Here is a 25,811-nt window from a genome sequence, read left to right on the forward strand (position 1 = left end):
GCTAAATGCAGCACCTCCACATCCCTAGAGGTATGCATTCAGTCTCTTCTTTCTTCAGTATGAGAAGCACAGATAAAAGAGAAGTTAAATCAGAACAGCTTTGAAGTCAATTCTGCATTTGAATACTGACCCAATTACAAGTTGCATAATTCCAGGCAAATTACTTCAACTCTTGAACTTCATCTATACAATAAAATCATGCTAAGGTTGTTACGATGCTTAAATGAAATAATACATGTAAAATACTTAGTAAATATCAAATAAATGGTGGTTATCATTAGTTCAACTACATTGAAATGTACCCATAAATCGTTGCATCCACTTAATTAAATCTAAACAATTACACGTTTTTAAAATCATTTCCAATTTCTCCTTCCAAGCTCTTTTGATTCACATGGGGGGAAAATGACAGAGACCTCTATTTGAATTTACATAGCTTCATATGCTATAAATATAATTGCAGCTTATTTCAAACCAAAGAATACAATCTTTCAACCAATTTCCAGTAAGTATCATTAGGAAAATTTGTCAACATTCAATTAGATATGTTTCAATAACTGTGTGTGTGTGTGTGTGTGTGTGTGTGTGTGTGTGTGTGTTTGCATGCATATGTATGTTTGTTTGCGCACGCAAAATACATCATAAAACAGTATTGCTTTAACACTGGAAAAAAGATGTGGAGTGGTTTGTGAAATAAATCATTCTATACAGATGACACATGACATGCAAAATCAGAACTTCCCTACAATGAGAAAGTAGCCAAGAATTTATAATGCTATGGACAAGCTATAAACAATAATGATAATAGGGGAATCTTTTATAAACCTGAAGGTTCTATTTGAACAAATTTTTCCATCAATACTTTGTATATAGGATCCCAAATTCACTATTTATAATGGATACAAATAAACCTATTTATTTTTAAAGAAAATGAATTGCCTTTTAGTGATGAAGTGACAAATAGTATGACAAAATTTTAAAAGCTGAATTTAAAAATTAGAGAAATAAGCAGCACTAAAGCAACCAAAGCAACATGTTAAACTTGGTCCACACTAAATGGATTACAAATCAAACACAAGAGTGTAACATGGTATCTGAATAGAAACAGACAAGAAAAATTTTCAACTGAGATTCCTAAAAATTATTCTAATCAACAAAAACGCATTAAACACTTTGTATCCATTTTAAAATCCTTCTACCCTACCTCTAACTAAGGTAACCAGATGTCCCCGTTAGCCCAGGGACAGTCCCAGTTTACTCCTATTATCTCAGCAAAATTATTAATTGCACCTTATTTCTCTCCCACGGGTCCTGGTTTGAATGATAAATTATATAGTCAGGCTCCTTCTAAGTACCTGGCTCCTTCTGGCTATAAGCTATTAACTTTGCCCTGGTACAGATGTCAGGATAAATACACGTATATTCTGAGACAACTTAAATAAACTTTGTGTGTGTATATAATGTAGTTTCATTACTATGATGCTATAATTTGTTATCTCAAATTCATAAGGAAACTGATTCTCACCTCAACTCATCTAAATTTATGGAGTATATATGTTCAATGAAAATAAACTGCCCATGTATTTTCCCGCAAGTAGCAAGAAAACCTACATAAATAGAGGCAGAACAGCACAACAGAAGAATGACTAAAAGAATTGAGCAGCTTATCTATCTTACAGTACTTGCTATACCAAATGTAGAAGCAGATGGGACAAAGACATTTCAACAATTATAAGACTATAAATAAACGTTTCACATGGTACTCTTAATTATATAGTAATAAAAGAAACTGTTGACTTTTTATAATTTTTAACATTTGATCATTTAAGATATAACAAGTAACACAATAATGACACCAAAACTATCTAGTGTAAATCAAGTCTACTTGGCAACTATTAAACAAATAGTTACATCCTCCTGAATGACTAAAGAAAGTGGTCAACCAATGTGCCTTGCCAGAAAATCATGAGGTTAAAGCCTAGAATTAAATATGAAGAAAAAAATAAAGGATAATGTAATCTCCAAGTACCAAAAATGGAAAAAAGTGAAAATAAATGACAGTTTTACACAAATACAGCAATAAGAATTTACATATTTTTTACAAAAATTAGCCATGTGAGGTGGCAGGCACCTTAATCTCAGCTACTTGGGAGGCTGAGGCAGGAAAATCACTTGAACCTGGGAGGTGGAGGTTACAGTGAAGAGATTCCACCACTGCACTCCAGCCTAGGTGATAAAGCAAGACTCCACCAAAAAAAAAAAAAAAAAAAAAAAAAAAAAAAAAAAAAAAAAAAAAAAAAAAAAAAAAAAAAAACTCCAAAAAAAAAAAAAAAAAAAAAAAGAATTTATATATTTTTTAATTCTGTATTATTTTCCTAAGGAAAGCTGAAAGAAGTTGCAAATGTCTTTCACATTTATCAAAACAATTAGAAATGACATAAGCCTAATTCAATCTAGTTTAAGCAAAATGGACTTTCTAAGTTCATATAATAAGGAAGTATGGAGATAAATTTGGTTTCAGGGATGACCAGATACAAGAACTTAACTGGTATTATCAGTACTCCCTCTCACCATAAAAGCTCTACAAGGGCAACATTTTTTATACATTTGTTTATTTCTGCATTGTGATTGCACCCAGAACAAAGACTAGCACAGAGTTAGTGCTTAAATATTGACTGAAAAAATGAATACCACTTCTCTTTGTGTTTTTGCTTAACTTCTGCACAACAGAGTTTTTCATGCCAGAAGTGATACGCAAACTAAAAGCACATCCTTCCAATTTCATAAACCAATTAACAAGGCAATCGTTCTGCTAGTTCCATTGGGACAAATCTCAGGGGATGGCTCTAGTCACTTTCCCAACCTTGTCCCAATCATGATGGCAAGAGGAGTGAGTAATATGTGTAGCCTTGCCTGATAATATGCTTACCTATGTGGCCATTAAAAAAGGGGTTGTTAAGATGAAAACAAAGGGGAGAAAAAGGAATGGAGGCTTACAGAGGACAAAAATAAGGGGTACCACACCTTACTCAATGTGTCTTTCATTACCAGCAACCCAAATGCAAACATGGCATTCATCCTAGTAATTTTTTAGTGCTTTTTAGTCTGGCATATGTCACAGGAGATACTCCTTAGCTAAGTATTCAACATGTGCACATAAAAACCACAAAATTTCGTAGAGAGGCAAAAACCATTTGTTATATTCCAACCACTTACAAAAGTAGTCCCCATGTAGACATCCATCCTCATTTCACCCTAGCATCTATCCCAACCCATCATGTCACATTATTTTTTGGTCACTCTCATATTTGACTGCAATCTTATCTATGACAAAGGATTTCATCAAGTTGATATTTAAAAAGTGATGCAAGAGAGTTACTCATGTTTATACGCAAAGCCATTGACAAATGAAGACCTGTCAAGATTATAATACTTAACATTTGAAAAGAGAAAATAAAAGTCAACAAGGATGATAATATTACTTCAAATACGAATGACAGACTATCAAAGAAGTCAAAGAAGCCCTGGTAAAATTGAAAATATTTTTACAGAAATGACCTCTAGAATCATCGTCCAAAAGTTAAACAGTAACTGAAGATATCCTATCATGCCATCATATAATTTCATTGAGAAAAATCACACCAAGAAATAGCAGAACTTATTCTTTCTTCATTCTAACAAATCATGACTACTTGTAATTAAAAGCTGAATTTTAAGGATATGATTAAACAAATTTTCATAATTTTGATTTAGTTTCCACATAGAGAATTCCAAAGCCTTTTTTTTTTTTTTTTTACCATTATGAAATACTGTTCATCATTTTAACTAAAATCATAAACTGGCCTCTTTCCAAGTACTATTTAAGAGGAATCTTAAGTACTTGATAATGTTTGCTACATTAAACAAGTAAGTATCTACTCTGGGCAAGGTTCCAAGGTGATCTGAAGATATATAATGTAAAGGACCTTATGCTAGTATTTGATAGGAGAACTTTTCAAATTACTGTGATAGAACCAAGACTGCCTAATGCTTGGTGGTTAAGTAAAGAAACAGTAAGTTAGGAAGAACTTTTTTTTAATTGAAAACATATTAACCTCAGTGTTCTGAAAATAAAGCTTCCACTACTGCCTTGAAGTGTTTTTCAGTTCCTTCCTTAAAAGGAATGATCATATGTTAAAGTTCAAAGCATCTTTGATCTGGCTCAAGTCTAATTCTAACTGCTGAAAGTACTGTGACCCAGAAAGATATGGTGGCTTAACCAAGATCACTGAGTTAAGAGTTAAAAGAGCTATGACTAGAATTTGTTACAGATTCCCAATTTGCCATTGTCTTAGCCAAGAGTACATGCAATAAAATCCCCTCCCGGTGGTCATCACTAACTCAAGACCAAAATAAGACATGGGTTACAACTTTTAAGACTATGTGTTAGCGAGGCACGCCTGTAATCCCAATGGTTTGGGAGGCTGAAACAGAAGGATCGCTGGATCCTAGGAATTTAAGAGTAGCCTGGGCAACATGGTAAAATCCACTCTCTACCAAAAAAAAAAAAAAAAAAAAAAAAAATCCAATCACACATGCACACATAAATTAGCCAGGCATGGTGACATACTGAAATTAGCCAGGCATGGTAACACGTGCCTGTAATCCCAGCTACTCAGGAGGCTAAGGTGGGAGGACTGCTTGAGCCCAGGAGGTTGGTTATGGCTGTTGATTGTGCCAGTGTAGTCTGAGCAAGAGAGCAAGACCCTGTCATAAAAAAAGAAAAAAAAAAAAAAGGGAATAAATGTCTTCTGTGAAGACAGATAAACAAGCACATATACTTCCTCTGAGGAATATATGATGATAAAAGTGGTAAACTTAGAGCCAGATGATCAGTTGTTGTGGTCCAGCTCTTTCCCTCAGCAGCTGCGTTACCATGGAACAAAAACATTTGTACTTAGTTAGGTCCCCTCATCTTAAAATGGTAACAATAGCACCTTTTTAAAATAATCCTATGAGGAGTAATGAAGGGATTTAAAGTTGTTTTCTTCAAAACACCAACCACTAAAATCTGTTTCTGAGCTCCAGGAAAACATTAATAAATAAAGCTGATGATGAACATACACTGGCAATAAAACTGCCGCATCTCATATAAAAGGGAGCTACTATTAAAGAACGGCTTCTGAATTCTATGTTTTAGTCTAGTCATTTCAAAAAATATATGACATGAATCACTGATCTAAATATGCAAACTGTAGCATCTTCTGATAATGCTGTCTAGAGAAAACATTGAGAATGCATACCAATAAGTTAGTTTTGGGGCTGAGTGGTTAACAAATGATGGATGCAAATGTTACTGGTCTGTTTTCCTAAACAATATATTCATAGATGCAAATACAAAGAAAATGTACTACTCTAAATCAGGTGTGTCTACACAGTAAAGGATGAAATTTGTTTTGTTGTTTTCTTTTCAATTAAGCCATCATTATTAGCAAGAATGAATTAAACTATAGAAAGTTTTATAGTACCAGACAGACACCCAAATTTTAGTGGGTTACATCCATGTAACAGTCCAGAGCTGAATTCAGACAGCGAGAAGACTGTACCGCACAGTCATCCACGCCTAGGCTGATGGCTGCTCTGCCATCTGCAATACATGGCTTTCCCGGTCCCTCTTTACTTCTCACCCTAGTTATAGGGAAAGAGCTTTGTATCAGAGTTCAGTCAGGCAAACAGAAACCATTGCATATGTTCCAAGCATGAGGGTATTTAATAGAGAGAATCAGAGGAAGCTTAGAACACCACTGGGGAAGGACAAAAGAAACAAAGTTAAAGAAAACAGATATAATCTCCATCTATAGCTCCAAAGCAGATGATTTCTCAAAAGCTCACCTAGAGGGCTTGAATTTCTTGAAAGCTTCCACCAACTATCCTGGTCTGCAATAGCTAAGCAGGTAGTTGTGGTATTCTGAAAAGTGGGACTTCCCCCACCCCACCAAAGATGTCCATGTCTTAATTCCAAGAAACTGGGTATGTGTTACCTTACCTGATACAAGATGTAATTAAACAAAAGATCCTGAAGTGGGAAGAGATTATCCTATATGACCCAGATGGATACAAAATAATAAGGGTCTCCATAAGAGGAAGGAAAGAGAATGACAGTCAGGTTTTCAGATGTGGGAATGGAAGTCACAGACTGGAATGATGTCAAGTAGGAAACGATAATCATGAGGAATGCAGGCAGCCTCTAGAGGCTGCAAAAGAAAAAAAAAAAAAAAAAAGAGTGCTCTCTCCCCTCAGCTGTTTCAGCAGGGAACAGACCTGTAAACACTTCCACTTTAGCCCACTGAGACTGACTTTGACATGCCATCTCCAGAACTATAAGATAATATATGGCTGTTGTTTTAAGCCTCTAAATTTGTGTAATTTCCTGCAGCAACAATATAAAATTAATACAGTGCTTATCCTGGACTTCCCTGAAAAATGCTTCAAACCTCCTATGTGCCCATGAATCTGCTTCAGCTCTCTGTAAAGATCAGTGGCCTCAGCCTGGTGCGGTGGTTCATGCCTGTAATTCCACGGCTTTGGGAGGCCAAGGCGGGTGGATCACCTGAGGTCGGGAGTTCGAGACCAGCCTGTCCAACATGGAGAAATCCCATTGCTACTAAAAAAAAAATAATAATGAGCTGGATATGGTGGCACATGCCGTAATCCCAGCTACTCGTGAGGCTGAGGCAGGTGAATCACAGAATAATTGCTGGAACCCAGGAGGCGCAGGGTGCGATGCACCGAGATCACACCATTGCACTCCAGCCTGGGCAACAAAAGTGAAACTCCATCTCAAAAAAGAAAAAAAAAACATCAATGGCCTCTCTCCTTCTCTTGTATCTTCCACATCTCAGGGATACACTAACACAGAATCACACAGGGAAGTTTATGACGCAAAGAAGACGAGTCCTTAGAACAGGGTGGGAGTGGATAATCCAGCACAAGCATGGAGAAATCTTCATGGGTCAAGCTGCAGATGACACAGATCACTTCTGTTTACACTCCATTGCCTACAACTCTGTCATACTGTCCTATCTAAACTGGGGACACTGGGAAATGTCATCTAGCTTGTGTCTGTGAAGAAGAGAAAAGTGATACAGTAAACACCTCTGGTATACCATCCATGAATATAAAAGAAATATTATAAAATCTGATAAAAGAATAAAAGCCACAGAAGGAAAATGACATAAGAAGTAGCTCTAAAGCTGTTGACATTTGTGTTCACATAGATAATGCATACTCACAAACAAAAGCGGGTATTAAAAAGATGTATGTATCTTTCAAAACAGTAGAGGATAATAGTATATAAATTGTCAATTTTATTAAGGCATTATCTTTATATTCTACATTCTTCAGACTTAGTGATAATATGGTAGATAATGGATTCCATAATTTACTTTTTTATAATGCTATTCTGTTGGCAGCTGGATGAAGTTAAGATTTTTATATGAATATTTCAAATGAGACAAAAAATCATTTATCTTTTTTTATTTTAGCTGATAAAGAAATGTTAACACAAAAACAACAGGGCTGCCCAAACTTATTATCTTATACTATTCTCCATAATATTAATAACCTCGATTCAAAAATTCCTTCCCCATTATGAGGTTTCTAATGATATCTGAGGTACCAGCCACAAAAATTTAAAAAAAAAAAAAGAAAAAATCTGAATGAATACTTTAAAAGACACTTCCTAAAAATTTTGAAACTTCATCAGAAAGAAGAACGGTTTATTCTGTAATGGAGAGGGAGAAGGAAACATTCCTATAAAGCATTTAATATAGGTAAATGTGTTTTAATAGTATGCCCCACCAAACGACCATTTCAGACTCAATGAAAATTTGTTAATTTTGGATTTTAACTGTTTATATCCCCATGAAAAAGAAAATGTCTACCAATCTTCCAAACTTCTGGACCAGTTTAATAGGTATCTTGAGACTATAAAATAAGTGAACTACTTGAAATAATTCTTATTTACAACTACTTACTTTGGTGAATAACTATTTTCTCAGTACCATGCAATTTAAGAATTATGAGCTTTAAAACTATTTTGAGGATGATTTCAATCCACTCTTGTAGGTTCCAGCTTGTTTTGTTTTGTTTTGTTGGGGGGGGGGGATTTTTGTTTGTTGTTTTTTTGTTTTTTTTGAGATGGAGTCTCTGTCACCCAGGCTCGAGCGCACGGGTGCAATCTCAGCTCACTGCAACCTTTGCCACCTGAGTTCAGGTGATTCCCCTGCCTCAGCCTCCCGAGTAGCTGGAAATACAGGCACCTGCCACTGCACCCGGGTAATTACTGTTTTGTTTTGTTTTGTTTTGTTTTGTTTTGTTTTGTTTTGTTTTGACACAGAATCTCGCTGTGTCGCCAGGCTGGAGTGCAGTGGCGCGATCTCGGCTCACTGCAACTTCCACCTCCCGGGTTCAAGCAATTCTCTTGCCTCAGCTTCCCGAGTAGCTGGGACTACAGACTTGCGCCACCAGGCCCAGCTAATTTTTTTTTTTTATATTTTAGTAGAGACAGGGTTTCACTATGTTTGCCAGAACGGTCTCAGTCTCTTGACCTCGTGATCTGCCTGCCTTGGCCTCCCAAAATGCTGGGATTACACGCATGAGCCACCGTGCCCGGCCATTATAGTATTTTTAGTAGAGACAGTGTTTCACCATCTTGGTCAGGCTGGTCTTGAACTCCTGACCTCGTGATCCACTCGCCTCAGCATCCCAAAGTACTGGGATTACAGGCATAAGCTACCACACTCAACCACTAGCTTGTTCTTGATCTTCCCTACATTATAGCAATCTTCCTTCCCAACTGCCTGCCCTCAGACAACAATCTCCAACATGATCATACAAACAGTAGACTTTCAGAGACAACCTAACCGGTTCACATCATTGCATGAAGTCCCTGTAATAAATCAACAGAGATGGAGAGAGAGACTCATCTTCTTGTGGTCCTATATCCGTGACTGAAGCCTGACATACAGTTATCACTTTAATTTTACAGTCATTGGTAAATGTTGCATATTAAATAACACTGTCCTACACACTGTCTATCATGCCTGTTTGTTGATTTTATAAGCCATCATTTAAAACTACATAAAGTCTAAAAGTGCAAGCTTGTCCACTTTAGTAGTCAGAAATAAAATAATCTCCAATAACCCATACACGTATAACTGCCTCCCCTTGGGTATGGACAAGATCTGTGAAGTAGCAGAATAGCACCCCCATAATTATGTTACCTTATATGGAAAATACTTGCAAACATAAGGTCCCTAATCTATTAGCTTTGAGTTATTTAAATGAGAAATTAACCTGGATTAGCCTCACCTAATCAGATGAACATTTTAAAATAAGTATCACTGAAGGGATGCTACTCACCTGGAAGAAAGCAAACAACCATGCTGTGAGCTGCCTATAAATGGTACTACATGGCTGGAACCTGGTGTTGGCCGAGAAGAGCAACACAAGCAGTAAGAAAACAAGAAACTCTTTCCCACAACTACAAAAAGCTGAATTCTGCCCAGAACTTGAATGAGTCGAGGAAGGGACCCAGAGATCCAGATGAGAATGCAACCTGACCTCACTTTAATTTTAGCCTCCTAAGACCCTTAAGAGAGAGAGAGAACCTAGCTATGTACACCATATCCAGACTTCAGACATCTAGAAACTAGGAGATTAGAAATGGGTGTTATTAAAAGCCACTAAAATGTGGCAATACTTTATGCATCAATATAAAACTAATATACCCACAAACCACCCTTGCACTTTATATCCTATTTCTTAATGCTTAAAGTGGATTATTTCACCTTAAGGGAGAGGAGATAAGAGGGATGGAAAGATAAATTGCAAAGTGGTTTTATTAGCTACGCCACACTAAAAGATAAGATTTTTTTAGAACAAGTTATCTTATATACAATCCACAAATAACTCAGAAGAAAACCATAAGATAACAGTGTTGGTAAATCACTACAGTACTTAATCTCATGCAGTAATTGTATAGTGATACCCCTCTAGGTTATAAGAAAATGCTGTGAAGTTTTTATCTCCAAAATCTCTGAAGCTAGACTGCTGCATCGTTGATCTTATTGCTGATGTTTTTCCCATCTTAGATATGAAGGCTTACTTAAAAATTCTTATCTCTATTTGCTAATGGTTTTGATCATTTATATACAAAAACCTTACATTATTGATTTATTTTTATCGGAGAACTATAAATTATTATAAATCAACAGTGGCTTCTATTTCATAAAATGACTCACAGCTGAAAGAGTCTATAGGAAATTCAGCTCAAGTTGGTACTTCTAAACAAAAGGCTACTTAAAATAATCAAATATTGCTAAATTTCTACAAGATTCTTTAGATAGATGCAATATTCCAACAATTATGAAATATTATAAACATGAAAATGTTTACCTGATTCATAAAAATGTCATTACATCAGGAAATTGTTCTGAGACCTTCAAAGTAAAACATGAGGGAAATGAGGGTTACCATTAACTGCCTAACAATTTCTCATTTTAAGACTGTAATACTGTAATCCCAGCACTTCGGGAGGCCAAGGTAGGAGGCTCACTTGAGCTCAGGAGTTCAAAGCCATCTGGACAATATAGGGAGACCTCATCTCTACAATACAAAAAAAATTAGGTAGGCATGGTGGCATGTGCCTGTAATCCCAGCTACTTGGGAAGCTGAGATGGGAGGATCACTTGAGCCCAGGAGGTCAAGGCTGCAGTAAGCTGCAATGCTCCACCACTGCACTCCAGCCTGGGCAACAGAGCAAGACCATGTCTTTAAAAAAAAAAAAAAAAAAAAAATAGCTGAGTGTAGTGGCACATGAGCCCAGGAGACACAGGTTGCAGTTAGCCAAGACCACACCAATACACTCCAGCCTGGGTGTCAGGGTGAGACCCTATCTCAAAAAAAAAAAAAAAAAAAAAAAAAAGACTGCAGTACTATCCCCTAATCAAGAAATCTTATGTAAATTTTTTTTACATAAGATTCACAACTAATTCCTTACATCCTCTATATCTATAGTGTGTGTTCCTTTAATCTTTTTGCCAAAACCCCAAACTAATGGCCTTTTACATGATTTGGCAGTGTTTCATTGCTTTCTGAGTCAATTTACCTATTCTCACAGTAGCAATTTAAAATTATAATAAAATGTAAAAGTCAATAGTCCTTGAAACAATACAAATAGGTTAGACTATAATGCACTAAGAGCTCCAAATCTCAACATTTAAAAATAAATAAATAAAAGTATATTTCTCCATTGTGCGTTGTCAGGGAGACTGCTCACCCTAGTCACTCAGGGACCCAGGCTGATAAAGCATCTACCATCTCAAACACTCCCAGTCAGTGTGACACAAGAAAAGAGAATAGAGCAAAGCATGCAAACTTCTGCCTAGCAATGACACACATCTCCTTGCATTTCACTGGCTAAAGTAAGTCACATGGCCATGCTGAGTTCAACATAATAGGAAAGTTAAACCCGACCTGCAATGGTCTGAACGTTTGTATTCCCCAAAAATTCATATGTTGAAACCTAATCACCAATGTGATGATATGAGGAAGGTGCGCCTTTGGGGAGAATGACAAAAACATGAGCCCTCAGGAATGGGATTAGTGCCCTTATAAATTAGGTCCAAGGGAGCTTGTTTGTCCCTTCAATCATGTGAAGACAGATTGAGAAGGGGCCATCTCTGAGAAAGTGGGCCTCACCAGACACCAATCTGAAGTCACCTTGATCTTGGACTTCCCAGTCCCCAGAACTGGGAAGAAATAAAGTTCTTTTGTGTATACACTCCCCACTTGATGGTATTTTGTTATGGCAGAATGAATGGCCTACCACCATATGTATGGGGAAAAAAAAAAAAAAAAAAAAAAAACAAGTATCTACCAGCAACCCTAAAATCTACCACATTCCCATATAGGGCTAATCCTATCAGTGTTCTCCAATTCACACTCCTTCCTCCTACCTCCTCAGTCACATGCCATTACATTCTTTATTTTCATTTCAGCTTCTTCTCCAGCTACTGCCACGTAACTCTCTCTTCCCATTCACAGCAAATGGTCTGAGAAATGTTGGCTGTCTCCATTTCCTCACAACCTACTCATTAACCTACTACATTCTAGTTTTCACTCTAACATTGTAGTGAAACTGTTCTTGCTAAATCCAAAGGACTGTTCAGTTTTTATTTAACCTCTCAGCAGTCACCACTTATCACTGTTGACCTCTCCTTGTAACATTCTTCTCCTGTGACATTCAAAATTATGCTGGGTTTCCTCCTAGCTCCTCCAGCAACAAAGAACAAGGATCTTTTCCAAGCATCCCCTTTGCAGCACTCTGAAATAACCTTAAGGGGTTTGCATTGGCCCCTCTATTTTTGCTGTACACGCTCTGGCTGGGTGATTTTTATCTACCACCATGAATTCAATTCTCATTTAAGCTAATGATTTTCAAGTTTATTTTACTTCAGCCCAGATCAAGCTTCATCTCCATATGTTCTACTGCTTCTCAAACATCTCAGTTTAGATTTCACACAGACATCTCACACATTCTCAAATGTGAACATGTTATCTTCCTTCCAAAATCTTTCTTCTCCTGTTTCCTATTTCAATAAATAGAATTTTCCTTTTATCAAGAAATGTAGTGATCATCCTTGTCTCCTTTGCTCTCATTCCAAACACAACCACTTATCAAGTACTGTCTAGTGTGGCTCCAAAACATCTCTGAAATCCAAGTATTTTTCTTCTTTCTCACTGCCACAACCAATTTCAAGTTCATCATTACCTCTCACTTTGACATCTACAGAAGCCTCTTCTCCAGTTTTGCATCCCCACCTAAGCTATTCTCCACAGCATAGCCAAAGCCATCATTCTAAATACTAACCTCACTTGTCATTCCCTTCAACTCTCCCCACTGATTTCAGGATCACGTTCAGATCCAGATTCCTTAACATGGCTTAAAAGAGCCTTCATGTAAGAACCTACCCTGGGCTAGCATCATTGACTCCATCTTAGCTGTAAACTCCAACCTAGCTTCCCCTTCCCTACCGCAGCCCCTTTGGGTGCATAACTGGGCCACACTGACTCTATGCTTATCCTACCATATAACCAGTCTAACTGCATCCTGCTTGGCAAGCACACCTGCTATTGTGTATAACTCTCTTTGAACCCCCCTTGGTGATTGTTGGGAAATACCCTTAGCAACCAACAATCCTGGGAACATCTTCCCCCTCTGGTTACTAGCTAACTTGCCTGTTCTGCTTCTATAAAATTCCGCTTCAGCTAGGCTCCCCCTCCCCTACCTAAATCAAGGTATAAAGGGAAATCAATTCCCTTCCTCAGAGCCGAGAGAACTTTGAGCATTGGCCGTCTCTCAGTCACCGCTAATAAAAGGACTCTTAATTCGGGACTCAGAGCCTGGCACGTTTCCTTCTAACTCACTTGGTTATTTCATTCAAGATTTGACCCTCACTTCCACTCTGGCCTCAAACAATTATTTCCTCACCCTGTGTATTCTAAACTTAGCCATATTAAACTTTAAGTTCTCTGAATTTGCTGTGTTTTTTCATACTACTCGACCTTGCCAGTGCTGTTTTCCTTGGCCCAGAGCACTTGCCCTCTTCACTATTTCCTATGATTCTCTTTCATTTTCAGCTCACCCTAATGTGATAGTATAGCCCCCATTATTTCCCAGTTTATTCACTTTTCATATTACCTTATAACTGTCTGATTTTCTGTGTGAATATCCCACCAAGCTATAAGCAGTAGGATATATCAGGGATAATGGCTGTCTTATTCATCACTCTACCTTCAAAATCCAGCACAGTACCTAAATAACACGTAGTATTCACCAACAAATATTTGCTGAAAAAAAAAAAATGATCACATTTTGGAGAAACTTCAATAACTTGACACTTTGTCCAGTAACATGTGCCATATTTTAGGATGAAGATACTCAAATATATTTTGTACTGCTTACATCAATATTTCTATTTAAAATCATCAAAAGGTACATGATATGAAAAACATTTACAACATACTTAAGAACCCAACAGCCAGACAAACAGCAATCAAACACAAAAGGCTAGTCCACTTTAGGCTTCTGCCATAATTATAATGGCAGAGACATCAAATCAAAGAAGTTCCTAAGCTCAAGAAGTTTCTATTTAGTAAGAAATCAGTAAAACACAGTATAAAGTTCCTTGGGATCATCTATTTACTGTGTCATGATGGAACCCTGTGAAAATCCAAATACGAAGATTATGAACTGTGTAGAGAAATGCTATAAGGCTAACTCAACTTAACAGAAGTAACTTTTCAAGGAGAAGAGATAGAAAAGGGAAGTAATACAGCCAGTGCCCTCCCATTCCTTTTTAAAAGCTTGCAAAATATTTTCTTTCTTACTCTTGTAGCATATATCTTGCACACAAGACACCAGGAGTAAAGACTGTACTTAGACAAATAACGTCTTAAGTTGTCTATCATGGGTTACTGTGGTTATAACACCAATTAAGTTCTTTGAAAACTACAACAATGTACGAAAGTAACTTACTGATTTAATTTATGGCTTTGTAGATTAAGTATTTGAAACAGGCAAAAATGAGAGTGCAAATTTAATTGCTATTTGATAGTCAAATAAAAGAACTTAAAAAGCTCAGCGACAATTAGTTTTGGTTATTCCCTACGGATCATATAACTCAATTAAATTGTTGAAAATTAATGTTATTTAGGCTTCTTTATGATAAGGAAGTTGTAATCAAATCAAAGCAGGACTTTTACCATGAGTCAACTTCTAAGACATAAAAATTGCTTTTATGTGTAGAGAAACTACCATAAATCATTCTAATATATTTTATATGATCTTAAAATCTAAAAAAATCTACTCTAGTAGTTTCTAGCCTTTTTTAGAATCTAATACAAATTACAGACATGCCAGAAAAAATGCATTCATTCCATAAAGGAAAAACATATGTAATTTCAGAGAACTAATTTAAAACTTTTCCTGTGTTTACCAGGTTCAGAAATCCTGCTCTGGTTCAACCCTCTCATTTTACATTTGATGAAAACTGTTGCTCTAGTTAAGTAATTTTCCCAAGAACACAGAGTTTAAATCGAAGGAACTAGAACTCACAACTCGTTTTCTAGAACTTTTATAAAGTCCTTAACACTTTGTAAGTTACTATTTTATTTCACCCCTGTAATCCCAGTACTTAGGAGGCTGCGGCAGACAGATCACCTGAGGTCTGGAATTTGAGACCGGCATGGCCAACATGGTGAAATCCCATCTCTACTCCTCAAAGCACAAAAATTAGCCAAGTGTGGTGGTGCATGCTTGTAATCGCAGCTACTCAGGAGGCTGAGAGATGAGAATCACTTGAACCCAGGAGGTGGAGGTTGCAGTGAGCTGAGATCATGCCACTGCACTCCCGCCCGGGTGACAGAGTGACATTCTGTCTTTAAAAAAAAAAATTTAAAAAAGATCAGCTACAAAAGAGGAAAGAATCATGATATTAATGAAGCAATATGAAAGTGATAAAAGGACAGGGGACGCGGGCAGGGTAGGAAGGCAAGACCTTGACGAAATAAATTCTTGATAATGGGACATGAGAATATGATAACATAAATTCAAATATCAGGAAACCTTGTTTTTAGTCCCAGTTGTTATTTAGCCCAAAACCTGACTTTCCTGCTCTAATATTCTATAATGCAGTATTTTTTAAATTACATTCTATAGTTACTATTCTCTTACGATTTACACTATGCTCCAACATCAAAGCGTGTGACTCGTGTCTGTTAATGGAAAGCCAAGATGAATTAAGAGCCATTATGGTAGTATTCAACCTTGATTTAGCCACACTTCTGCCTCATAAATGCTCCAAGAGGAAAAATGTACAGGAAACAATGGTAGGAAACAGCACAACCACTCAACTTCTATGAGTATAAAAAACACTTTTATTCCCAATGAAAATTCTAAAAACCATGGACCAATCAGCATTCTCTCCTCCTTACAGCCAGTCCCATTTCCTTTACCTTAATCTTAACTCAAATGCTAACCAAAAGAATATTATTAAAATATAATCTTTTAAAAATAAAAGTTAAATGTCTCTTTATATTTCATTTTGTATATCTTTAAAATGAAACCACCCACCAATCTATTATATGCACACACAAAAACAGAAATTACTTTAAAAAGCATTCATAAAGAAAACACATTGTATATCTGAGGTATAAATTATTCTTCCACTCTTTCCTTGGACTAAGAGATTTTAAAGTACATATTAAATTTATTTCCCATCTTTTTCCTACAATCTTTTGATTCATACATTATTTAACACAGAGCTTCAATTCACTCAATAAAAACTGTTATTTCAATAAAAGGAGCACATGGGAAATTCACTTCCAAACACACACAGATTTTTTTTTAACATCGATCACTGAGATTTAAGGATCAGGAAGGGCTATATGTGCCTCAACAGCCTCCTACTGATATTTAATATCTAATTGACAATTAGGGTCATATAGTTAGTTATTAAAACATAGTGTAGGAGAATTCTGGAGTAAAATTGTGGGTAAATCTGGGAGTAAAAATCATGGGCAAAACACTTAATTCAACAAGACCTCCCTTAGGAGAATGCTTTTAGATACAAAATATCAGAAATCCAATTTGAAATGTCCTAAACAATAAGAAAGGTTATTAACTCACAAAGCAGGGAGTTGAGAGAGCAATTACAAGGCTAAGACACGTCATCAAGTACCCAGATTTTCCCATTTTCCTATGCTGGTTTTTGCCCTCAGGCTGGTATTTTCCAGATATTAAGATGGTTTCAGCAACCCAACCATCACATTCTCATACACACAATCCAAAGACAGCATGAGAAAATTTCCCTTCCATGTGTGTCCTCCGTAAAGAGGGAAACTTTCCCAATGCTGTGTACAACTGTATCATATGCTGACTTCTAAAACAATAATTTGCAAGATGTGGAAATAATGATGATCTTTAACTAATACAAATTACTGCTTGGGGCTGGCAAGTGTCCCAGCTTCTCCCAAATCTTAAACCAAACCAAACTACTGCTAGCAAAGGCAAAAGTAAGACAAACAGTTTTAACAACCATCATGCCAAGATATTATGAAAATTATATGTAATTGTCTTATTTCTTTCGGGCTAATATAACAAATTACCATAAACTAGGGGGCAACTGAAATTTACTTCTCACAGTTCTGAGTGCTGGAAGTCCAAGATCAGAGTTCCAGCATGATCGGGTTGTGGGGAAAGCTCCCTTCTGGACTACAGATTGCCATCTTGTCACCACTACATCCTTACTTGGTGGAATGAGGACCAAAGAGCTCTCTGGGGTCCCTTTTACAAAAGCACTAATCTAATTCACCAGGGCTCCAACCTCAGGACCTAATCACTTATGAAAGGCCCCACCTCCTAATACTTTCTCAATGAAAGTTAGGATTTCAACCTATAAATTTTGTGGGAACATAAACATTCAATCTATGACAATAACCTAAGTGAAAAGCGTAGCATCCTGTCTTCTTGTTTTATTTTTATTTTCCTGATATAATTTAAGCCTTATTATCAACTACCAAGTTTATTAGATTCAATAAGTTATACTAAGGTATCTCATTCAGTTTAATATTTAATATGAACAGCAAAAAGATTTCACAATTTATGACCAATTTGGTACCTTTGGTTTTACTGTAAAACTAGAAACTAACTTGCCAATAGTTTGCTGTTTCCAAGCAGAAGAAAACCCTGTACAAAAATATTTCCAAAAGTTGAGTCAAATTACAATGACAACAATATTATGCCATCTCTAAATTTATACTTCTAAAATAACAACTATTATTATTAAATAAATCAATGCCACAACTTATTTAACCTATACTAAAGTGCCCTTTCCATTACATTATAGGTACTTGAGTTCTCATGGCAACAAGAAGGAGAAAGAAAATTTATTTTTCACCTACAAATATCAAACTTGGTAGGTATCTTTACATGATTAACCAAAATTTTAATAACAATAAATACCCAGTTCATTCTATTTTTAACTTCTTTCATTTCATTAAATGACGATAGGATGCCACTCAATCTTAAGATTTTTATACCAGATTTCAAAACAGTAACACAAGTTACTGTTGACCTTGTTCCAACAGTAAACAGAAATAGAGAAGGGTCAACAGGGAGGCAGGCAGGCAGGCAGGCAGACAGTCAGATACCAATGACCATGAAAACATTATTCTTCTGAGCCTGGCGAGGTAGCTCACACCTGTAATCCCAGCACTTTGGGAGGCTGAGGTGGGCAAATCACCTGAGGTTGGGAGTACAAGACCAGCCTGACCAACATGGAGAAACCCCATCTCTGTTAAAAATACAAAACTATCCAGGCATGGTGGTACATGCCTGTAATCACAGCTACTAGTGAGGTTGAGGCAGGAGAATCGCTTGAAGCCAGGAGGCAGAGGGTAGGGTGGGCTGGGATCGCACCATTGCACTCTAGCCTGCGCAACAAGAGCAAAACTGTCTCCCAAAAGAAAAAATTATTCTTCTCAATGTTTTTAAAGCTTTAATATTCAATCTACTTATATATGTCTTACATATCTATGCATAATAGTAATTATATTTTTTGTAAAATAGAAAGTCCATGTACAACTCCCCAAGAAATTATGTGACGCCAGCATCCTTGTGTACTATCTGCAAAATACAGGATAAGAACTACAAAGATCTATTATACTGGCAGGTGATTAGATAAAAAATGATGTTCCAGAATGTTAAAAATTGTTTTCCATAAAATAGTACTGTTAATGGCAATAAGAAAACAGATGGGCCAGATGGGCAGAAGGAAGGATCAAGAGTTCCCTTTCAGATACGTTCAGTGTAAGAAGCTGCAGAAATCTTGCCCAACAGATAGAAATCAAGACTGGACAGAGACCAGGAGAAACATCCATTTGTTATACACATACATACATGCAAATCGGTGCATACACACACTGTCATATAACAAACTTTTGTTCATGTACCTGTTTTCCAGCTGGAGAATACAGTACACTTAACCAAAAGATAATTTTCTATTCTGGTGAGATTAGCATGATTCTCATGGAGGGATTCTTATGGACAGGAGTAATCCTGAGATAGTCTGATATGCCAAATAAACCCTGAAGATCAATGAAATAATTCACATCAGTCACAGGCATAACAGATCACACTCACATCTAAAACCAATGAATATTTAGGGCTACAGAGAGAGAGAATGAAAAAGTGAATGCAACAAAAGGTTAAAAACTGATTACTCTGTAGCTCAAGTTTTGTTTCCACTCTTTCCCTTTCTCTGTGCCTTATGTGTGGAACAGGGCACACATATGGGACTAAACATGCTTGTGGTGTATATGGAGAAAAATATCCTGATTATGTTCTCTTCTGACAAAGTTCCTATCTCTTATGCAGACAGACAATTCCTCATGGGTTTCTAACATAACTTGCTAGGTCGAGGGGCTGACTGACTTTTTCTAGATCATCTTTTCAAGGATATTTGTATAGCACATAGTAAAGAAGGCAGAGTCCTGATTCCAAAAAATGGGTGTTTATTTCTAGTTTAATTAAGATAAAGTCTCCCTTTAGGGAAGAGGTCAAAGCAGCTTACTGCCCATTTATAAAACCTTGGTTTCTTAAATACAAGGTTTCTCTCCTGCAGTAAATTCAATATATAAGTGGATATCACCTAGCCCTCTTCAAGTTGCTCACTGTGAACTGAAGCTCAAGGAACCAGTACAAATGCTGGTACACTGTTAATTTTATTGCTGTAATAAACTATCCTTCATCTGTGACACAAGAATCCCACATCTTCTGCCATCATCCAAGACACTGTGGCATTCCTGACAAGCAGCTTTGGCTATTTCCGAGCACGCTTCAAGGAGTGGTCATACATATAATCTAACCTAAGTGAAAAACTGCCTGCACCTGTATCTTCAGTGCATATACGCATACATATCAGTGTATAACTACTCTGCATTTCTTGTGTTTTGAATGCAAATGTTTTTTTCCGCTTAAGTTCTTTGCTTAAAGGCAACATCCATTGCTTACCTCTGTCCTCTCCCCTCATGTCATTTGCTAAGATAGTAAATTCTCCATTTCACAGTTGTTCCATGAAGACTAACTGGATAACATACATCTCAATGTAAAAGATACTTAAAAACATTAATGACATGCAGAAGTTATGTCAAAGTCAATTGAAATATGTTTCATTTAGTCAAACAATTTAATTATGACTTAGTAAATATTTATGAGCTGTTCAATTTTTCATGTTGCATATTCATTATTACCTATATATCATAGCCTATTAGCTACTCATATTCTTTGCAGATAAATTATAACAGCTGCTTTTGATAATGGCAAACTCAGTAAGTTTACTGGAAATAATTAAAGAATTGGAGCTCTTTTCACATTATCAGAAGAGGTCATTATAAATTAAAACAATTCTAAATGAAGCTGATTAACTGTTTAAGTGTTAATGATGTAAGACAGAAACTGTCAAAATAGAAGAAACATAAGATGCACTAGATATACAAATGAACGATACTAAGAAGCCAAAGTCTCCCAGAAACTCAAATCACTTAACATCAGTAAGGATTCAAAAATTAGTTTTTAATGACTATATTAAATGTAATTAAGAAAACAGACTATAAAAATCTCCAATCTTCTTTGCCTATTCATTTAACTCTCTCAACTACATTCTCAAATACAGCATATAATGAAACATTATTTTTAATGAAAATGTCTTCATGAAGAAGCATATGTGTATGTGTATAAACACAACGCACATACATCATACACATACACACACACACACACACAGAGAGAGAGAGAGAGAGAGAGAAATCCATGGATATCACCAATTTTTCTATGACACAAAATCTCCTCTGGGAAAATTTCAAACAACGTAAGAGAATTTGGAATTCTCAGTGCTTCATAATAACTAAAAGACTATTCCAGAGATCATATAATTTATTATTATAAAGTTAATTTATTTAGCAAAAAAAAAAAATCAATTTAAAATAATCTTACCACATTTCAGAATCTCATTACACTAATGCTTTCATTTAAATGAGGAATACAGGGTGGGTGTGGTGGTTTACGTCTGTAATCCCAGCACTTTGAGAGGCCAAGGCGGGTGGATCATTAGGTCAGGTCAATATGGAAGAGACAGTTTCACAACATTGGCCAGGCAGGTGAGACCAGCCTGGCCAATATCGTGAAACCACGTCCCTACTCTAAATACAAAAATTAGCTGGGCATGGTAGTGCACACCTGTAATCCCAGCTACTTAGGAAGCTGAGGCAGAAGAATTACTTGAACCTGCGAGGCGGAGGTTGCAGTGAGCCCAGATTGCACCACTGCACTACAGCCTGCACGACAATAGCAAAACTCAGTCTCAAAATAAATAAATAAATAAATAAATGAGGAAACGTAGTAATAGCTACCACTTAGTGACCATGTGTTATGTTATAGGCATTGCACTAAGCATTTTATAGTCTTTATATACCTATAATATACATATTATTTTATGTATATTTATACATATTTATTTATACACATATTTATTTATACATATAATAATTATATGTATAATTATTTTACATATTATATACATATATGTTACACACATGTATACACAATACCTGAGATGTAAGTATATTTAGATTTTAAAACAAGCCAACTAAATTTCATCAGTCTGTCATATGCCTGATGTCCACAATTAGAGACTTTGAGTTGTAACTCGACCATCTATCTAACTTAAAAATACACGGTGGTATTACTGTCATAACTATGAAATATTACTTCCTTTAAAGCTACTAATGTCCATTCCTGATTCCAGCCTCAACTTAAGACTTCAATTTGGCTTCCCTAAAAGGAAGAAAAACACGATTCATGCTAAATCAACTACTCTGGTACATATGTCAATAATATTTATTGTATTAATAGTAAATTAAGTTTCAACTGCTAGACTTTCTGGTTCAACAGTGTCAAATCTTATAACAGGCATCAGGTTTTAAAGTCAGCAAGAGAGAAAGTGACCACATACTGTCACAACAACCCTGGGCTGTCATTAGCAAAATACCACACTGGTGACCAACCACTTTTCATTGTTTGCAATATAGAGTGCTTCCCTTCCAATATTGAAGGCATCACAGTTTGTGAACTGAGCGAGTACCAGATACGGAATGACCTATATTTCAGAGATACATATGCTTATTAAGTATCAAAACATCAACTATTTAAAACTATAGAAATGATCCCTGAAAGTATAGTCTTGAAAACATCAACTATTTAAGTTCTTATTTTGCTCTTCTTTTCCTTAAGTAAAACACATATACACTGTAATAACTGTCATATATTGGAATCATGTGCTGCTGCTTTGGAGAAATAAAACTAATTTTCCAAGAAAACCTTTTTTAATCCTCAACAATGTTCTCACTGATTTTTCATTTTAAAAAATATATTTTATGAAAATATTTTAATAGAAACAGATGTTACTGTAAATTAGATTGAATTATACTAAATCAACAAACGTTTTCACATATTAAAGTCATCTTATCATTGGAGATACTCAGATGCTGTAAACATGTATACATTTTAGACTTTTTTTTTTCCCTTGGAAACCAAAAACAAAAATCTAAGCACCCCCAACCTCTGCCCCAACCATCTGAAAGGGCTCCTGTTCTCCACCAAGGGCATTCGAAAGCAAACCTGAAAAAACACTTCCAGCCATGATGGGGAAAGTGAACCAGACATGCCATTAAACCCTTCTTCTTTTGGAATTCAGGAAAAGCCAACCAGCATTAACATCAACACAGACCTTAAATCTGATAAGAAACATTTACAATCTATTATCTCTTAAGCCTGCCACCTGGAGGCTTCATCTGGCTAATAAAACCCCTATGGTAACCCAGGCATTCCTTTCTAATAATAACAATTCTTTCAACCAACTGCCAATCAGAAAATATTTAAATCTACTTATGACCTGGAAGCCCCTTCCCCTTTGGGTTGTACCACCCTTCCAATGTAGACCTTACATGTACTGATCAATGTATTATGTTTCTCTAAAATCTATAAAAGCCTGCTGTACCCTGACCACCTTGGGCACCTGCCATCAGGACCTCTGGGCGCTGTGTCACTAGTGCATCCTTAACCATGGAGGGGGGGCGGGGGGACTTCTTAAACTGATTGAAACCTGTCTTAAATACTGTGGGGTTCACAATCTTCAACTGAAAGTTAGTGTGGCCCTAGTGACCTTCATAGGAGATAAAACATCACAATTTTCACGGACTTCATCTTATATGGCCTTTTGCTTTGGTAATCCGCAAAAACTACTTTTTCTTCACTCTTCCACCTTTCTCATGAACTACTAAATCTAAAATTTTTGGAATATGGTATACAAATACCAAGTGCTAAAAAATATATCATTAATTTGTATTTGTAAATACAACTTCAATTTAACGGTGGTTCTCTAAATCTCTTAGAACTTCACCAATAATTTCATATGGCCTACTTCAATGTTAAAATTTAACAGCTAAAGACAAGTACATTAGTTAATAATGAACACACAATAATTGTTTCAGACAAAGAATAAAGAGAAAGGGAATCAGAATTACTCTGCATATAAGGCTATTTTTCACTGTCTCTACCCAGCTATTAAAATTTTGTTAATATCTTAAACCCAATTCAGATTTTGAGCCCTGTGGAGGTGTACAACTTCACCAAGAAAAACTATCTTCAATTATATAAGCAGAGCACTCTTACCAAAATGGTCCACAATGAGAAACCTTAGTCGCATTCCCGAAATGAACTATTTTTGCTGAAGCTGATAAACTATCCATGATGGATAATTGGAATTTACAAACACACACTACAAGTGCTTTAAATACAACCAGTCGCTTCAAATTTCACCCTTGTCAAAGTTAACGGTGGATAAATATTGAAATCAGGTTGAATAAACTTCAAAAACAAATCTGCATAAAATATGTCAGATTATTCTCACAAGTATACACTGAGTTCAACATAAAAATACAGTAACTTAAAACACACTCAGTATGTTCTATTGTACTTGCACAAAATAATGTAAGATTACTCTCACAAGTATACACTGAGTTCAATATAAAGAAAAATAAACATACAGAATAACTTAAAACATTCTCGACAGGTTCTGTGGGTTCCTGAAATGGATAACAAAGGGAGCAGAGTAAGAAAATAAGGAACAAACACTTCCTGCAGGCTTATAAATACTTCTAAAGGATGTTTCACATCCAACACACCCCTTTTAGTGACACAACTGCTCTAAGCTGGGCCTCCAGCTGAGGATAAAAAGCGCCTGGGTCTGAAAGGTGTGAGGTGCTCAGAACCAGAGCCAAGCGCACGCTTTGCTGTCGTGTTTCAAGTCAGGACCCCGCTAACTCCACGTCCCGGAAACGCCCCAGGGCCTCCCACCCACGCGCCTCTCGCCCCACTGCCGCCATCGCCCACGCCGGCGGCCAGGCTGCCTAGCAACGCGGCGGGGCTGCCTGGCAACGCGGCCCACCCCGGCCCGCCCCCGCCCACGGGGAAGGCCAAGTGGATCCATTCTACCTCCTTTTTCTTCTGTCCTCCCCCAAGCTGGATGCAGAGGAGTAGCAGCAGGAGAAGGAAGGGAAAGCTCCCGGTGGGCAGATACCGCAGCCGCCGCCCCGCTTGCCTGCGGCGTGAAGGAGCGCCCCGGGCCCCCATAGTGGCAGGGCAGTGTCTCCTCCACGCCCGGTAGCCGTGCGCGCCCAGCTCCTACAGCGCACCACGCCCGCCCCGCCAGCCTCCGGGAGCCCCCTGGCTGGGCTCTCGGGGGTGGCAGTGGCTTTGAGAGCGACCCGGGCCGCGGCCGAGGACGCTGAAGAGGAGACTGACAGAGCATCCGGTTCACCGGGAGAGGACCTGGAAAGGCGCGGGATGGGGGCAGGAAGTGGGCGTGGCGAGGGAACGAGGCTCCGAGGGCGCGGCGTGCGCTCACTCCCGGACCTGCCTTCCCCCAACCCGCGCTGGGGAGAGGGGCGTTCCTTTGGCCCTGGGACCTCAATCTGAGGCCGTCCTGCTACTGAACCTTTACTAGGTAGTCCAGCACTGTACCTGGGGCCTTACACAGACCTGAGTGCCTTCTTGGATGATGAAGGGGAGCTTTGGGGAATGAGAACCTGGTCCCTGCGGTCCCCAGCAATCTCCATTCTCACTGGGACATTATTAGGAACACAGCTCTTCTCCTTCAGAGCCCTGGCTTACTCCAGAGCCCCCTGATGCACAGAAGCCGCCTCAAACTTCACAGCTGTTCCTTCCAGCCCCAAATGAAAGGCCTGAGGCGCAGCCTAGAATCTTCAGTGATTCCTTCAGCATCCATGGAGTGCATAAGTGCAGAGCACTGTACTAGCTGCTTTTAATACAAAAACAATAGGGTTACTTCAATTTCTATTCTGTAAATATTTTAAGAATCATGGCAGGCTGGGAGTGATGGCTCACGCCTGTAATCCCAACACTTGGGGAGGCTGAAGCAGGTGGATGACCTGAGGTCAGGAGTTTGAGAACAGCCTGGCCAATATGGTGAAACTCTCTATTAAAAATGCAAAAATTAGCCGGGCATGGTGGCGCACCTGTAGTTCCAGCTACTCAGGAGACTAAGGCAAGAGAATGACTTGAACCCTGGAGGAGGAAGTTGCAGTGAGTTGAGATCGCGCCACTGCACTCCACCCCAGGAGACAGACAG

General features: G+C 37.5%; 1 protein-coding gene across 1 annotated transcript in view; it reads right to left on the reverse strand.

The window, feature by feature from the left end:
- TUSC3 (tumor suppressor candidate 3) overlaps nt 1-25,136 on the reverse strand; it is a 191,968-nt gene extending 166,832 nt beyond the window's left edge. Inside the window, exon 1 of the mRNA XM_017535448.2 lies at nt 24,656-25,136. Within this exon, the coding sequence (XP_017390937.1) occupies nt 24,656-24,793 (138 nt within the window). The 5' untranslated portion in view covers nt 24,794-25,136. The remainder of the gene's footprint in view (nt 1-24,655) is intronic.
- Nucleotides 25,137-25,811: the final 675 nt, after the last annotated feature.

Source organism: Cebus imitator, unplaced genomic scaffold (genome assembly GCF_001604975.1).
Source record: "Cebus imitator isolate Cc_AM_T3 unplaced genomic scaffold, Cebus_imitator-1.0 Scaffold5, whole genome shotgun sequence".
In the NCBI taxonomy this organism is placed as follows: domain Eukaryota; kingdom Metazoa; phylum Chordata; class Mammalia; order Primates; family Cebidae; genus Cebus; species Cebus imitator.